Below are 17,980 nucleotides of genomic sequence, written 5' to 3'. Positions count from 1 at the left end.
TTCCTGGATGCAAAGGTTAAAATTTGACAGCTGCCGCTGGTAGTAGACATTGGAGTGGGTCAGATTAGGGGTGTACATCACCCCCTGTAGATCCACAGAAATGACATGGCAGTCAGCATTGGCTTTAGCCCACTCAGTGTCACTTTGAAGCTGTGTGTAGGCCTTTTCGGCTTTTCGATGGTGCAACTCACTTTCAACTGCAATCTTCCTCTTCTCCTCTTCAGATGTTGCTGCTGACATCTTAGTGAAGAATGCGTCACATTTGCCACAGGTGTCACTCCTGGGTTGGCCGAAATTGAGACTCTGCTGTTTGAAAATGTCCCTATAAACCCAGAATTTTGCAGATGATGTGGTATTCTTCTCTTTGTAGAGTCGGTACATTCGCAACAAATTCAGATCAGGGCTGAGGTATTCTCTGTGTACATCCCCCTTCATCCGAGAGTAGTGGTTCTGGGTTCTTGGGAAAGATAAAATGTGCTCCTTGATGCCCTCTTTCACTGTAGCATGTATCCGATGTGGCCTGTAAGGAGACAACAAGATGTTGTTGAACTTGTATTCTCTCAATGGTCTAGGGACCTGCCTTAGAGTGCAACTGTGTCGCTATAACCGGGGTACAAATCCCGGTCACGCCATTGCCGTTTGTGGCCGGGGGGTCCTGTAGGGCGGCGAGAATTAGGCCAGTGCCGTCCGGTGGGAGGGGGAAGGTAATCGGCACTCAGTCCTCAATGCTCAGGTTGTAGTTGGACAGCTTAATTACCATCATTTTGTTTAAAAGTAATAAACATTTTTATATTTTTGTTTCAGAATTCGCTATTCATCCATTCGATACTCTATGTTAATGTTTAGAAGATTGTTTAGAGCACTGCTATAGTGAAATAATCCAGGCTGGAATCCATAGCGCATTACCTATTGCTATGCTTCCCTCTTCCATCTTCTAAAGGAGACCTAGCCTCAGTAGCCTGATCTGGAGACCCTGCAACCTCACCTGCCTCAGCTTGAACTCCTAACTTTTCCTGAACAACCTGACCAAAACAATTACATTTCAATTAGCAGGTTCTAAAAAAACGAGTACAAAGAATACAATATGTTTGTAATTGATATTCATATAGACATTAATTCATATTTTCACTTGCCTGAAGACGGCTGTTGGTTAGCTGGAACACAGACATGAAAGTGACCTTGCACACATTCAATCTCTGGCCTGCTTGCTGTACATGGTATTTGAAGGTTTGTTTCCGTCGTTTGTTCTCCTTTGTATCCTCAGGTTTACGTCTCCGTTTCACCTCATGCTGCAATAAAAATTGACAATGATAAATTCAGAATTTAATATACTGTAGCACATTCAGGGTATTGCTTGATCAGGACCTCCATCTTTCACACACTCCCAACCTATACACAGAATGAGTTTGTGTTGCACCATTGTGTAACACTGCACTTTTAGAGTTAACGTTAATGTACGTATCATTACTGTCAAAGTTAAACGAATGACGGGTTGCCACTGCTCAGTTGACATGCCGGTAAGCGAAATTGAAAAGCTGTCATGTGACCGAATGCATTCACGGGTCACTTCGGATAAGCGTTGGTCCCTGACTCAAAAGGAATACCCTGCTGTTTCCGTCTGAGCATTAATCTCAAACTTCCGACTTCAGGACGTTCAAGACAACTGGGAATTTGGAAAAAACAGAGCTCTGTCTCGGAAAAATTGTTTTTAACGTTCATCCAACTTGGAATTCCTCTTTCCAGCGCTCCAACTTTTCGACCTGAAAATCACTGACATCATGATTTGACCTTGTATTTTTCCAACTACCTAGTGTTCTTGAAAGAACCATAAAACTAATTTTACCCTTTGCCAGCTCATATATATGTGAAGCTGGATTCAGTGTTCTCGTCTGCATTAAAAACAAATATCGATCCAGGTTGGATGTGACAGCAAAGATGAGGTGCGCACTGTCGACCACGCCCCCTGACTTTGAAAATCTCCAATGCGACATGCATCAAGCACACTCATCTCATTACTGGTGGTGAGATAACATACATTGTGTCAGACTAATTTGTTCATTGACTGTCATAGCTCCACATTAAAGGTATGTGATGGTGAGTTGAGAAGACAATCAATGGCTGTTAATTGCATAATTTTTTTTCAGATGGTTGGGGTCATGAGAATTTTCAGATATCAAAATGGGCTGGTGGGCCAAAAAAGTTTGGGAACCCCAGGCTTATGGTATGCATAATATTAGGCTGCATTGGGGGATAAAATGTTGTCCAACTTGAATAATATTGACCTAACTTTATAAATATTCACACTTTTTACTAAGATCATCTGTGTGATCAGTGTCTAGCTGGGAGAGGTTCAAGTCATCCTGGGTCTCAGTGGCCTTCTGCTCCTTCTCCTTCTGTTTGTCTAGTCTTCTCTGGTGATGTTTCTCCTACTGCTCCTGTGGAGCCTGGAACTGTAGTCGTAGGCTATTGGGGGACATTGGGGGAGATCTGTATGGGTGAGGGTGGGATCAGTCATATGGGTGAGAGTGGGATCAGATTTGTCAATGGGGTTGAAGTGGAGGATAGTACTCCTCGGGGAAGTGTGGTTAGTCTGGTGTTGTTCGCCCTGATGACAGATTACATATTTAAGGAGGTGGGACAGGGAATGGGTGTGGCCTTGTATGCTAATGATGGGGCTGTATGAAAGACAGGTGGGAATGTGAAATATGTGATGAGGAAGATGCAAGAAGTTGTGGAGGATTGGTCTCTAACATGGGGTTTTTAGGATGTCTGTGACCAAGTCCTGCATTATGGTGTATTCTAGGACGAAGGTTAAAGATGTTAGGCTGCAAATATACGGTCAGGATATACAGTCGTGGCCAAAGGTTTTGAGAATGACACAAATATTAATTTTCACAGTCTGTTGCCTCAGTTTGTATGATGGCAATTTGCATATACTCCAGAATGTTATGAAGAGTGATCAGATGAATTGCAATTAATTGCAAAGTCCCTCTTTGCATTGCAAATAAACTGAATCCCAGAAAAACATTTCCACTGCATTTCAGCCCTGCCACAAAAGGACCAGCTGACATCATGTCAGTGATTCTCTCGTTAGCACAGGTCTGAGTGTTGACGAGGACAAGGCTGGAGATCACTCTGTCATGCTGATTGAGTTTGAATAACAGACTGGAAGCCTCAAAAGGACGGTGGTGCTTGGAATCATTGTTCTTCCTCTGTCAACCATGGTTACCTGCAAGGAAACACGTGCCGACATCATTGCTTTGCACAAAAAGGGCTTCACAGGCAAGGATATTGCTGCCAGTAAGATTGCACCTAAATCAACCATTTATCGGATCATCAAGAACTTCAGCGGTTCAATTGTTGTGAAGAAGGCTTCAGGGTGCCCAAGAAAGTCCAGCAAGCGCCAGGACCGTCTCCTAAAGTTGATTCAGCTGCGGGATCGGGGCACCACCAGTACAGAGCTTGCTCAGGAATGGCAGCAGGCAGGTGTGAGTGCATCTGCACGCACAGTGAGGCGAAGACTTTTAGAGGATGGCCTGGTGTCAAGAAGGGCAGCAAAGAAGCCACTTCTCTCCAGGAAAAACATCAGGGACAGACTGATATTCTGCAAAAGGTACAGGGATTGGACTGCTGAGTACTGGGGTAAAGTCCTTTTCTCTGATGAATCCCCTTTCCGATTGTTTGGGGCATCCGGAAAAAAGCTTGTCCGGAGAAGACAAAGTGAGCGCTATCATCAGTCCTGTGTCATGCCAACAGTAAAGCATCCTGAGACCATTCATGTGTGGGGTTGCTTCTCAGCCAAGGGAGTGGGTTCACTCACAGTTTTGCCTAAGAACACAGCCATGAATAAAGAATGGTACCAACACATCCAGAGCAACTTATCCCAAACATCCAGGAACAGTTTGGTGACGATCAATGCCTTTTCCAGCATGATGGAGCACCTTGCCATAAGGCAAAAGTGATAACTAAGTGGCTCGGGGAACAAAACATCAATATTTTGGGTCCATGGCCAGGAAACTCCCCAGACCTTAATCCCATTGAGAACTTGTGGTCAATCCTCAAGAGGCGGGTGCACAAACAAAAACCCACAAATTCTGACAAACTCCAAGCATTGATTATGCAAGAATGGGCTGCCACCAGTCAGGATGTGGCCCAGAAGTTAATTGACAGCATGCCAGGGTGGATTGCAGACGTCTTGAAAAAGAAGGGTCAACACTGCAAATATTGACTCTTTGCATCAACTTCATGTAATTGTCAATAAAAGCCTTTGACACTTATTAAATGCTTGTAATTATACTTCAGTATTCCATAGTAACATCTGACAAAAATATCTAAAGACACTGAGGCAGCAGACTTTGTGAAAATTAATATTTGTGTCATTCTCAAAACTTTTGGCCACGACTGTAGGTAGGGTGTCCGAATTTAAGTATCTAGGTATGTGGTTTGATGAGAGGCTTAAGTAGAAGTTGAGTATATTGAAATTTAGTGCAGGAAGGTGCAAAACCTCATGAGGGCAGTGGCAGGATGTGATTGGGGGTCAAATAGACAAACACTGTTGTGTATGTACCAGGCATTGATCAGGTCATTTTTGGATTATGGGTGCTTTGTATATGGATCAGCAGCCAAAACGGTACTATAGTGCCTGGATAGTATACAGTCAAGGGCATTGAGATTGTGTGTGGGTGCCTTCAGAACGACACCTGTTGAGGCATTACAAGTGGATAGTGAGGAACTGCCACTGAGGATAAGGCGGAACAAACTTGCATTAGCGTACTTGGGCGAGGTTGAAAGGGAGTTCAGAAGGACATCCTGCGGTCACAGTAACTGGGGAATGCTGGGAGCGAGGAATGGGTAAGCAGAGGGAGACCGGGTGGACAATTGGGCAGAAAATGGACTGGGGGAGAGAGAGAGAGATAGGGCCAGCAATTGCATTGGGGAACGTTCCTCCATGGCTGTTTCCGAAACCATGTGTAGATGTGCACATGATTGAGGGCAGGAGAGAATGGGGTAAGGACGTGAGGAGAGAAATATAGATAATCATTTTTATTTGTTTTTAAGGATATACTGTATAGAGATGGTTCAAAGGATCCAGTCAGTGGTAGGGTGGGAGCAGGGGTGTATATCCCAGATTTCAATGTTCCTAGGCCGTCATTGAAAATAAGAATTTGTTTTTAACTGACTTGCCTAGTTAAATAAAGGTAAAATAAATAATTCCCCATGGCCTACTATGTGCAGTGGGGGAGGGGAACTTACTGAAGTAGTTAGACACTTACAGAGTTTGCCTCTGAGAGGGCTGTGAGATGGTGTGATAAAAGTCACCAGCAGGGAATTTGTAGCAACATTTAGGCTGGGTGTTAACGTTAAGTATATTGCTTTTACATAACAGTAATGTAGTGATGTGTATCTTAGCAATATCGATCCTTTTGTATTCCTTTATTTTATTCTCCACATAGAGGATGATGACGTTTAGGAGCAAATCACCCCCAAATCAAATCAAATGTTATTAGTCACATGAATACAACAGGTATACCTTACAGTGAAATGCTTACTTATGAGCCCTTAACCCACAATTCCGTTTTTTTTAAATATGAGTACGAATAAGAAATAAAAGTAACAAGTAATTAAAGAGCAGCAGTAAAATAACAATAGCGAGACTATACACAGTGGTGTACCGGTACAGAGTCAGTGTGCGGGGGTACCGGTAAGTTGAGGTAATATGTACATGTAGGTAGAGTTATTAAAGTGACTGGGGCGGGGCAATGCAAATAGTCTGGGTAGCCATTTGATTAGATGTTCAGGAGTCTCATGACTCGGAGGTAGAAGATGTTGAGAAGCCTCTTGGACCCAGACTTGCCGCTCCGGCACCGCTTGCCGTGCGGTAGCAGAGAGAACAGTCTATGACTAGGGTGGCTGGAATCTTTGACAATTTTTAGGGCCTTCCTCTGACACCGCCTGGTGTAGAGGTCCTGGATGGCAGGAAGCTTGGCCCCAGTGATGTACTGGGCCGTACGCACTACCCTCTGTAGTGCCTTGCGGTCGGAGACCGAGCAGTTACCATACCAGGCAGTGATGCAACCAGTCAGGATGCTCTCAATGGTGCAGCTGTAGAACCTTTTGAGGATCTGAGGACCCATGCCAAATCTTTTCAGTCTACTGAGGGGGAATAGGTTTTGTCATGCCCTCTTCACGACTATCTTGGTGTGCATGGACCATGTTACTTTGTTGGTGATGTGGACACCAAGGAACTTGAAGCTCTCAACCTGCTCCCCCGGCCGGTCAAGGTCTTCACCCTCCCCTGCCAGATCCACAACCCCCACTGCTGTCTCTAATGATGGTTCAAGTTCCACCAGTTCACACTCCTCTTCCACTACCTCCACTGCAGGCCCTGGCTCCACTCCTCTCTCAGACAGTTCATCTAGAGGTGGGGGGACATGGAGGACAACTAGGCTTCAACAGAGAAGATGGAGGAGCAGAGGTAGAGGCACTGGAACCAGCACTGGAACCAGCACAACAGAGGGAGATGAACCTGAGGACAGATGGCACACACTCATTGAAGATTATGTGGACCCAGGTTCACTTGGATGTCCTTTGACACACTACAGTGTTTGAGAGCAGTTGATATTGTAGAAATTGTGTTTTTACAGTGACCAATAACTTTTAGGCATATTCAATGTGTAATAGCAATGGAATTCCCTAATTTACATACTTAGGACACTTTGGAGAGGATATGTCCCTTGACCGCAACTAATACCCATTACTTAAACATCTGTAAAGTTCAAGCAGTTGTGTCTATCAATACCATTTTTTCCAGAAGTTTTAGACTTTTTGTGGAAGCCATCTGATGTGTTTCCAGCTTTATTCATCAACAATTGACTTACAGGTTGTCCAAAAAACAGTTCGTTTGTGTGTGCTTGATCTTGTGTGATCTGAACTGTGCCATTCCTATCTATGTTCTGACCATTACCTTATAATCTCCCAGGTGACTTCTTTCTAATGACACCAAGTTTATGCATGTCCTTATGTAACTGCTCATTAAAAGCACTTACATTTGGGTATGTCTATTTAGGCGGAAATCTACATTTTTGCCATTACATTTAAGAGGTTTTAAGCTAGCTAGTTATTGTTATGTTGTAGCTAAACGCGGAACTATTCAACATCAGCTTTTATAACAAGAAGCAAACGCTAAGAAGGTTGTTTATGAAGATATCTGTGGTTATAAGCTTGTTTTGGGGTCAGTGCTTTTTGGGATCATTGTCCCAGGACATAGACATGCCTTATATGGGCAGAAAGCTTACATGCTTGTTAATTTAACTGCACTGTCCAATTTACAGTAGCTATTACAGTGAGTGAAAAAATACCATGCTATTGTTTGAGGAGAGTGCACAACAACAAAAAACTTTTATCACGGCAACTGGTTTGATACATTTACCTCTGAAGGTAAATAATGTACTTACATTCAGTAATCTTGCTCTGATTTGTCATCCTGAGGGTCATCCTGATAAAATCCATTTTTATATTCAAATGTAGGAACTGGGTTCTACAGTTTGAACCCCTGCTGTGTCTGGGTATGTCATTTTAGGCGAAAATTTAAAAAAAGGGTCCGATCCTTAAGAGGTTTTAACCCTTAACCATCTTGAATTTTAACTTCAACGGTAGTGTGGACGTCCCCCACGGATCCCGATTTGCATGGACTGTTGTTTTGGTAGTGGTGACGCACTTCCTAGTCCCATCAAATGCTATTGTTTCCATGGCAACGTGCTCTTCCTTGGAGGCACGCACGGCGCAACAGGTCAACAGGCGGGGAGAGGACCAGGCCCCGTGTCCGGTCTGATGTTTTTGCCAGACATACTGGATGATCAAATCATAGACATACAGTAGACCTACGTCATTCAATCAAACACATGACCATTTTGATTTGGCAACCTGTGTGCCAGTGCATTCAGCATTATCAGTCTACAGTTATTATTGAAACCCATAATAATCCAAGGTATATTAGAATGAGTGTGATGATGTGGGTTAATATTGTTTTCTGACTGATTTTCTAAAGTAATATTGTCATACACAACACTTAATAATAATTTGTATTTATTTCACACACTATTGTTGATGAATATGTTCCAGTGCACTCAACCATTCAACATTGGGAGAGAGAATGACTTATAACATAGATGGTTAAAATTTCAGCAGTTTGTAGACAATAATGCCTTAAATGCAGTTCCATAAAAGTTATGATTATAGGCCTACAGCTCAATTACTTACTCTGTATAAACAATTCAGCCATTAGCTGTGTGAGACCATTTTATTACAGAATATAAATTTATTAACTTTCTATCAAAAAAGGAAAAATCACATAATGATCTCTTTTGAGATCCTGATTTAGGTAGTCCGAGTGCCAGACCTAATAGTGTGTTAGCCTCTCCTATTGTCAGGTCACTACCACCTATTAGGGGGATGCTTTATTGCACTCATAAGTAAAGGCCATTTGACAATAGTAAGGTGCAACACATATTTTTCATTGGTAAAATACAATACATAAAGATGTACTATGCAGAAATTGCTCTGCCATTTCCTGGTTGCTAAATCGCAAAAATTCTAATAGTTTGCCTAATTTCAGTTTATGTGACAAAACAAGCAAGTATAGTGTAGAGAATCATTGTACCGTCTAAACTGCTGTGAAATGTATTTTCACATAGGCAAAAATATTGTATGTTCAGCTGTTTGAAGCTGGTGCACAAAACCGAAAGTAAAAGAAGCAAAAATTAAACTTAAAAGTGTAAAGTATAGAAATAGTGCACATAGAACAGATCTACCGCTAGACTTGCTGTTAATGAGTGACATATCGATTACTCACATTTCTATGTGAATTTTGTCAGGTCACCCAAAAAGTTACACATTGCAGCTTTAATAATAGAGTGAATCTAAATAATGTAATAATCAACCAGTAAAATAAATACAATAAAATACCCTTCCAAAGGAAATCCAGAAAAGCATTCAGAGTGACGATTGGAATAGTGGTGGTTGAGCAAGACCTGTGTCCTAATAACAGCTGGTTGTCTTGTACCAACAGTCACTTCAACTCAAACTACCTAATAGCCTTTGCTGATCCAGAGCATGTTATATAGCCCTCAAACTCAACTCTGGACCTCAAAGCCAGTTTCACTCTATTTGCATTGTTCCCCTTTAATCAGAGGCTGGGACAATAGGCGCGTGCAATTAATTGTTAGGTAGAATAGAACCAGCAGGCTTCGGACCTCGTAGGGTAAGAGTACCTGTTTTATAGCATCAAATGCCTGTTTGTTCCTCATTTGATAACCAGATGTAACTAACATCCTTAGCAATAAATATTTCATACAACATCCTGTGACCTATCCCAAAATATTGTTCTCCTAAAATATTTTTTTTGAATGTGAGTTTCCACTACCACTTGTCCTCTAGTCAACCACGTACCTTCAACAGACTTGCTTTCACAATCATCTCATACATCATGTTTTGTGTGTCACTAAGCTGCAATACCATCTCAGGTAGTTACAGTTGGCTCATATCTATGTCTCATCAAAGTGACAACCCTCAGGAAACACACACCTTTTGAGGATATGGAGAATCAAAACTGAGTTGAGGTAAGGCACAGCATCTTCGTCTAAAAAGAGTTCAGTAGACATTCTTGTTGAGTGAGAATTCCTTAAAACTACCTAGTACATTAAGAGGTGTGTTATACGTGGGAAAGATGTGTAGATATACAACTTATGGCAAACTGAGGTAATATTAAGGGGACATACAAAATATTAATCCAAAAGAGTCCATATTCATTTATCGGGTTATTTGTGTTGAAATGCAGTCTGCTGTTGCAATGCCTTCAGTTCTTCTCTTGGCTTCACAATGTAGTCTTTGTACATGGAATAAATGACACCTGAAAAACAGAGGGAAGAAAATGTTAAATGAAGATCATTTCCAAAACTAGTACATAAAATTACATTGTATTGGAGCTGCTGTAACTATTAAATAGGAAAGTGTACATCATTTCATACGGTATACTTTTTCATGTAACATAGCAACATAATGACGACATCTGCAGCGTGAGAGGCTTTAAGACTAGTTTACATCTAGAATAACAATGTATCAAAATAACAGTTTCCACATCCTGTGCGATCTGATCTGTAGCCAAATCTGTTTTGGGACAGATACATTTCGCCAGAAACCTTACAACACTGTGCAAAAATATTTCAATTTGGCATGTGCCAGAAAACTGGTGCCTGCAACGTTAAATAACATTACAACCTCATACAATCACAATGTGGACACATGACACATTTAAAGGTCATGTGTGGACACAAAGTTATTTTATCAAATACAGATTTCAAGTTTAATACCAGTGGGGTGTTCCAGAAAGCAGGACCATTAAGTTACCAAGCAAACTTTGATAAATATAGCTCTTGATTTTCTAAATTATTTAGAATGCTAAACTTGAATATGGGTTGTTGGTTGTCCAGTCAATTATTTAAAGTTTATATTTCTCAAAAATATGAAGTTATTTCATTATTTTTTGGACAGTTAGCTACCTGGCTTACTTATTGATCCTGCTTTCTGGAACAGCCCCTAGGTGTCAACAGGGTCCAACAGCCTGTAATACTGTACATACCAATGGTCATAGCTCCCACCACGAATCCTTGGGCCATAACACGCATGTGGATAAGGTGCACTGACATCTTCATGTCTCCACGGTTCTTCAACTTGTAAAGTCTGTAGCCCACAATGGAAAAGAATCCTGCCATTCCTTAAAAAAAAAAGTTTACTTAGTACACAATATAAAGGACGACTGGGCATATAGGACAATGGCAATTGAAGACATACAGTCAATATCTACATCAATAAAAAACAACCAATTTGCAGGTCCATAAAGGTGCATGAGAAAACTATGATGGATATGGGCTACAGGTGTGGTTGTGTGTGCTGTGTATATAAATTATTGGTAGTATACACTAGATGACTGACATGGGGCACTGTTTTAAAGCCACCATCTTGGCAATCCCCCACCGTTGTAAAAAATAATTTAGAAGCAATGGAAATGAATTTGTCAATGTCTACATTTGTTTTTGCCACGTTCATTCTATTACAGAGACTTTAATGCATACTTCTACATATTTTGTGAGCAAAAAATATTTAAAAAAATGTTTGTTAAAGTATAATTTTTATAAAGTTCTAATGTTACTGTCCGCACTACAACAACAAAATACATGTAATTTTGACCTTGAAACATTTAATTGAAACACTGTAGAATTCCAATCATTCCTATGGAGACTGCTTCTTCTGGGGAGTGCCAATACATTGCATCAGCAATCCAGGGTTTACATCACTAGCGGTTCGGGGGGGGGCAGTGCCCCTGTGACAACAGTTTTGGACCGCCTTGTGGCCCCCCTAAATGTAGAGTACGAAATAATTTTTCCATAACAAATTTTAGCTATCGTTCTTTTTTTACATCCGTTATTAGACAGTGGCAATGCGGAACATGGTCTTTTGCCTGCTAATGCCTGCAATGCAGTGAAGAAAACGATATGACAACAATAAAGTCTAATGTAAGTGGCCCCTCTAACAGTACAACTGGCCCCAGCTTGGCCCCCCCAGTTGAAATGGTCTAGAACCGCCATTGGTTTACATACAACATTTTATACTACTCACCTATTGGGACAAAAGGATTCTCCTTCACCTTTCGCATAAACTTCGATTCTTCTTCATCATATGCAGACATCTTGGCTGAAACCAGAAAATTATAATTACTCAGAGGTACTGTACTTTATAACATAAATCTACCAAAGACGTTATTCACAATGATTTTCTCACTACGTCAACGACACAGATAACTACATTAAATAGGCTATTAGCAGTCATATTATTGGAAAATATTGGGACATACTTATAGGTCTCAGTAGGCCTATCTGAGCTTGTAAAACCTACAACACCAAACGTAATCAATAACTTGAAGTAGAAGTTCAGATATCAGTAACATGGTATTCTCTTGGAAAATACAGTAAAACGTCGATTTATTTCAAGGACTGTCAGGATGTAACCAAATAGTTAATATCAGAGATTAAAACAATGTGATGATTTAATACAGAATAACATTATAATTCATTCGTTTTGGCCAAGCTATATAAGAGTTCCCACGTCGAGGACACGTTTGAATGAAGGTCAAAGGGAACTGTTTCATAGTAAATATCACTTGTGATACCCTAAATAAAGACAACATCCGACATTAGAATGAACATGTATTCTTACCGTTTTGTCAAACTTCTATTGAAGATAATGGATCCGGACTGATTCTGTATGCGCTACACAGCAAATAGACACCGCGCTGTCCTTACCTTGAGCAACTCAAACAGCAGTCCAAAATGAAGTAACATTTTCAAACACATGTGACGTAGGCTGTCTTTTTCCATTGAATTATCTCACACGTTTAGCCAATAAATACCCCTCAACCCTTTTCAATTAATTTGTTCAATCTCTTGATTATTATCCCTTGTTTATGGTACATTTTATTATGGCTTTCCCTAGAAAATAATAAACTCGAGCTGCAAATAAACTAAATCGTTCACAGAAGAAAATCTGTATGAATTGTAGTTCGGGAGGAATTACAAAATCGGTTTTGACAGAGTATATACTTCCAAATAAAACGTATTTAATTCCATGAGATACACATGTGTACGTATGTATTTAAGGATCAGAGTATATATTTATTTTTGAGCTACTTACATTTTAAACGTCGTTTTAATGTTTATTGGAACGCCATTTCCCAGAGTGCAAAACTAAACGGGGGGCGTGGTGTTTTAAAATAGCTTGTCTCATCCGATGTGCGCATTCGCCACGTGCTAGAACGGAATGTACCCTAGTTATTTTGGATCTCGTGCTGTGAATCGATTTGCATGAAATGATTATTTTATACAACTCAAATATCTATCGTAGGTTTATAGACATTGATAGAATTGACTAAAACACAGGTGGTTCATGTTTTAAATATTCAACATAATAAATGTCTATACCCTATCTATACATAAAATAGATTCAAGTTAGGTCTATAGAGGTATAGGTCTAGAGGTAAATCGTTGAGTCGTTGAGTTCAAACTTATAAACTGATCATTTAATTCAGATGTTTCCAAGAGGGTCTATAGTGGATTTTTGTTGCATTGGAAATATAGTTTAAATTACAACCTGTCATGTGATAGGCTACTCTAAAAGGGCAAAACGTCAACATAGTATCTTGTGACATGTTTAAATAGATACGTTTTAACTATCCATGATCAATTTCTATGAACTTATTCCACAAATATGCTGTTTGATAAATTCAACAGATGCTGTATTTTGAGTTTCCATTAAGAGTAAAAAAAAAGAAGGATTTTACATGCTGCTTATACTAAGAGGAAGAGGCAATGACAAATACCAGGAAACAGGAATGCCTTCTTACTTCAGACAAACTGCTTACTTTGTCCTACCTATCGTGCTTATTACTTAAAGGCAGTTTTGTATTGCTGGAACAGAAACTTTACTACTGGCTTTTAGGATTTCAGAAACACTTTTTTTTCCCCAGAGGTAAGCCTACTCTACTGCATGCATAAAACATCATAGAGGAAAGTTGTTTCTTCTTCTTGACGGTAAATCATCTGTCTGAAGTCTGTATTTCACATTTCTCCTCCTTAGATATACAACAGGATAATGGATTTAAACATCCCAGAACTGACTGATGACTATAACTACAGCCATTATTATGACTATGGAGATGAACCATTGGATGGCTTTGGACTTTGTGAAAAGGCACACGTCAAAGTATTTGGAAGAATTTTTCTACCCATCTCTTACATTATCATTTGCACCCTCAGCATTATAGTAAATATACTTTTTATTTCAACTTTAATCAAATCCAAACATCATAGAAAAACATTTCCTATGAGTATGGCAATTTCTGATATGTTGTTTGCATTAACACTCCCTTTTTGGGCAGTGTATGCCCACAATGAATGGATATTTGGCAATGATTCCTGCAAGACAGTTACTGCGATTTACATCACTACTTTGTACAGCAGTATCCTGTTCATCACTTGTATAAGTGTGGATAGGTATTTAAATGTAGTATGGACTCTTTCCAGCTGGAATCACTGTACACCTATGGAAAACACCTTAGTGTGCTTTGTGGTGTGGAGCCTCTCCATCTTAGCAGCAGCTCCACATTGGACCTTCGTTCAGGAACAAGAGTTTCACGGCCAGAAGATTTGCATGTACCCTTTTGGAGAGGAAAATCACTTGCCTCTGTGGAAGATTCTCATGAAGTTTCAGCTGAACGTCTTTGGGTTTCTCACACCTTTTCTGATCATGCTCTTCTGCTACCTGCGAGTCTGCTGTGCTGTAGCGAAGGTTAAAGTGGGACCGAGACGAAAGAGTCTGAAATTGGTCATGATAGTTGTTGTGGTATTTTTTGTGTTATGGTTCCCGTACAACATTGTGTCCTTTTTACACTCCTTGCAACACTTGCATGCGATTTATAATTGTGCCACAAGCCTACATCTGGATTTCGCCATTCAGGTTACAGAGGTCATTGCCTATAGCCATGGTTTTGTAAATCCCATTGTGTATGCCTTTGTCAACAAGAGGGTTTGGAAGGGCTTTGCTAAGATGTGTGGGGGGAAATGCAGAAGAAGAACCAGTGATGAGTACGTGCTGGAGTGCTCCGATAGCACAAAGTCCATGTCAGTTCAGAGTGGAGTGATAGAGTTACAAGCAGTTCAGAGCTACCTAGAGAATAATACTAATCAACCAACAAACACAGAGCGGAGATAATCCTCCATTAAGAGTTGAAATGGCTTTGCACAAATAACTGTTAACATTATAACATGTTAACTATACCTGTGGAGTTAAATGGATTATTTACAATCACTCTCTATTTACAGTGTGTTTGTGTCATTCTATTCCTTGTATTCATATACAGTATATCATTGTACAAATAGGGGGGGTATATTGGCAAGATACATGACAATAAAGATGTTTAATAGTTGAGCAGTTGTTTTGCTATCACACAGTGTTCTGAATAAAATAAAGATATAAAATAAAGCCACTCAGCATATGTGTGACACCAGTTAAACCTCGTGACTATCTTACAAGGATAAAGTGGTGTTCTCCCTTCCTGTAATTCATAGTTTCATAATGCCAGTACAGACTTTTTTAATCAGGGCTATGTACAGTACATTTGAAAAGTGTTCAGACCCTTTGACTTTTTCCACATTTTGTTACATTACAGCCTTATTCTAAAATGGATTAAATTATTATTTTCCTCATAAATCTACACACAATGCCCCATAATGACAAAACAAAAACTGTTTTTTAGAAATGTTTGCAAATGTAAAAAAACAGAAATACCTTATTTACATAAGTATTCAGATCCTTTGTTATGAGACTCAAAATTGAGCTCAGGTGCATCCTGTTTCCAATGATCATCCTTGAGATGTTTTTACAACTTGATTGGAGTCCATCTGTGGTAAATTAAATTGATTGGACATGATTTGGAAAGGCACACACCTGTCTATATAAGGTCCGACAGTTGACAGTGCATGTCAGAGCAAAAACAAAGCTATGAAGTCGAAGGAATTGTCCGTACAGGATTGTGTCGAGGGACATATCTGGGGATGGGTACCAAAACATTTCTGCAGCATTGACGGTCCCCAAAAACACAGTGGCCTCCATCATTCTTAAATGGAAGAAGTTTGGAACCACTCTTCGTAGAGCTGGCCGCTGGCAGTAATCGGGGGAGAAGGGCCTTGACCAATCAGGCCTTTACGGTAGAGTGGCCAGACAGAAGCTACTCCTCAGTAAAAGGCACATGACAGCCCGCTTGGAGTTTGCCAAAAGGCACCTAAAGGACTCAGACAATGAGAAACAAGATTCTCTGGTCTGCTGAAACCAAGATTGAACTCTCAGAGTGGGATGAAGATTCACCTTCCAACCTAATAACCCTAAGCACACAGACAAGTCTCTGAATGTCCTTGAGTGGCCCAGCCACAGCCTGGACTTGAACACGATCTAACATCTCTGGAGAGACCTGAAAAAAACTTTGCAAGGGGTCTGAATACTTTCCGAATGCACTGTATCTAGGTAGAGGATATCTACTGTATTCAAGGGATATATGTATAAATTGCTAAAAATCTCAATGTAGCCTACTGCATCAGATTTTTTTTTCTTTTCGTTTAAAAGTAATTTGTCACAGACTAATCCTGAGGAGGCACTTCTAAGGTCATAGTGGTAAGAAAGCAACTTTGACCCATCAGACTTTCCACCCCAATTCCTGCCAGGACAGAACACAATCACTGAAAAGTAGACCCAATTGAATAACTCTAAAATATCTCCTAGAAGACTGTCAATAATATGCAAACAACATGGACCATAGTACTGTGACCCCTAATTCCTGACAGCAGGACAAGGCACAATCACTGATAAGTAGACCCAAAGAGATTGAACTACTCTAAAATATCCCCTAGATTAGAAGACAGTCAATAATATTCAAACCACATGAACCATTGTACTGGTCAAAAGTGTTGTAAAATAATGGTGTTTTTTGGCCATATGACAAAATGGCTCAGTTTTCCTTCAGATACTTTTCAAAATAATGTGATTTCATATTCAGGGGTTATATTGTCAAGATACTGACAATAAAGACGTTTATTAGTTGAACTTATTTTTTTTGCTATCACACAGTGAGTGTAATGAATAATTAAAAAATGGTCACTCACCATAATAGTTTATAAAACTGCTATGAATCTCAATGTAGACTACAGCATTTTAATTTGTTATGTAAGTAATTTGTCAAAGAGACATCTCAATTCCTGTATCCCCAAGAGGTACTTCAATGTTCATCATAGGGGTATGAAACAAAACAGGAAGCAACTTTGACCCAACAGACTTTCCACTCCAATTCCTGCCAGGACACAATCACTGATAAGTAGTCTCAAAGAGATTATACTACATTTACATTTACGTATTTTAGCAGACACTCTTATCCAGAGCGACTTACAAATTGGTGCATTCACCTTATGATATCCAGTGGAACAACCACTTTACAATAGTACATCTATATCTTTTTTGGGGGTGGGGGGGAGGGGGTTAGAAGGATTACTTTATCCTATCCCAGGTATTCCTTAAAGAGGTGGGGTTTCAGGTGTCACCGGAAGGTGGTGATTGACTCCGCTGTCCTGGCGTCGTGAGGGAGCTTGTTCCACCATTGGGGTGCCAGAGCAGCGAACAGTTTTGACTGGGCTGAGCGGGAACTGTGCTTCCGCAGAGGTAGGGAGGCGAGCAGGCCAGAGGTGGATGAACGCAGTGCCCTTCTTTGGGTGTAGGGACTGATCAGAGCCTGAAGGTACGGAGGTGCCGTTCCCCTCACAGCTTCGTAGGCAAGCACCATGCTCTTGTAGCAGATGCGAGCTTCAACTGGAAGCCAGTGGAGTGTGCGGAGGGGCGGGGTGACGTGAGAGAACTTGGGAAGGTTGAACACCAGACGGGCTGCGGCGTTCTGGATGAGTTGTAAGGGTTTAATGGCACAGGCAGGGAGCCCCGCCAGCAGCAAGTTGCAGTAATCCAGACGGGAGATGACAAGTGCCTGGATTAGGACCTGCGCTGCTTCCTGTGTAAGGCAGGGTCGTACTCTGCGAATGTTGTAGAGCATGAACCTACAGGATCGGGTCACCGCCTTGCTGTTAGCGGAGAACGACAGGGTGTTGTCCAGGGTCACGCCAAGGCTCTTAGCACTCTGGGAGGAGGACACAATGGAGTTGTCAACCGTGATGGCGAGATCATGGAACGGGCAGCCCTTCCCCAGGAGGAAGAGCAGCTCCATCTTGCCGAGGTTCAGCTTGAGGTGGTGATCCGTCATCCACACTGATATGTCTGCCAGACATGCAGAGATGCGATTTGCCAGCTAGTTATCAGAAGGGGGAAAGGAGAAGATTAA

General features: G+C 40.8%; 2 protein-coding genes across 3 annotated transcripts; one reads left to right on the top strand and one right to left on the bottom strand.

Annotated features, from left to right (window-relative positions):
* Positions 1 to 9,293: 9,293 nt before the first annotated feature.
* higd1a (HIG1 hypoxia inducible domain family, member 1A) lies at positions 9,294 to 12,522 on the bottom strand. 2 transcript variants are annotated; one of them, XM_014140575.3, is made up of 4 exons: positions 12,271 to 12,522; positions 11,674 to 11,748; positions 10,637 to 10,771; positions 9,294 to 9,907 (listed from the first exon to the last, which is right to left on the bottom strand). In XM_014140575.3, exons 2-4 carry the CDS (start codon positions 11,741 to 11,743, stop codon positions 9,816 to 9,818), a joined length of 297 nt encoding a protein of 98 aa, XP_013996050.1. In that variant the 5' UTR covers positions 11,744 to 11,748; positions 12,271 to 12,522; the 3' UTR covers positions 9,294 to 9,815. The 2 variants fall into 2 exon arrangements, with proteins under 2 accessions (XP_013996050.1, XP_013996051.1); XM_014140576.3 differs by having other exon boundaries at positions 9,783 to 9,907; positions 12,357 to 12,381.
* An 894-nt stretch (positions 12,523 to 13,416) lies between these two features.
* On the top strand, positions 13,417 to 15,036 carry LOC106569333 (atypical chemokine receptor 2). Its single transcript, XM_014140574.3, has 2 exons — positions 13,417 to 13,578; positions 13,687 to 15,036. Exon 2 carries the CDS (start codon positions 13,702 to 13,704, stop codon positions 14,818 to 14,820), a length of 1,119 nt encoding a protein of 372 aa, XP_013996049.1. The 5' UTR covers positions 13,417 to 13,578; positions 13,687 to 13,701; the 3' UTR covers positions 14,821 to 15,036.
* The last annotated feature ends 2,944 nt before the right edge of the window (positions 15,037 to 17,980 follow it).

The sequence above is a fragment of the Salmo salar genome, chromosome 14 (assembly GCF_965601325.2).
Source record: "Salmo salar chromosome 14, fSalSal1, whole genome shotgun sequence".
Lineage (NCBI taxonomy): Eukaryota > Metazoa > Chordata > Actinopteri > Salmoniformes > Salmonidae > Salmo > Salmo salar.
The sequence above is the reverse complement of the archived record's forward strand: the minus strand, read 5'-3'. Positions and strand labels throughout refer to the sequence as shown.

Coding starts and splice junctions, on each gene's coding strand:
- higd1a (XM_014140575.3), bottom strand. CDS start 11,743: ATGTCTGCATATGATGAAGAAGAATCGAAGTTTATGCGAAAGGTGAAG. Junction 10,772..11,673: donor GAATCCTTTTGTCCCAATAG/GTGAGTAGTATA, acceptor TTTTTTTTTAAG/GAATGGCAGGATTCTTTTCC. Junction 9,908..10,636: donor GGTGGGAGCTATGACCATTG/GTATGTACAGTA, acceptor TCTGTTTTTCAG/GTGTCATTTATTCCATGTAC.
- LOC106569333 (XM_014140574.3), top strand. CDS start 13,702: ATGGATTTAAACATCCCAGAACTGACTGATGACTATAACTACAGCCAT.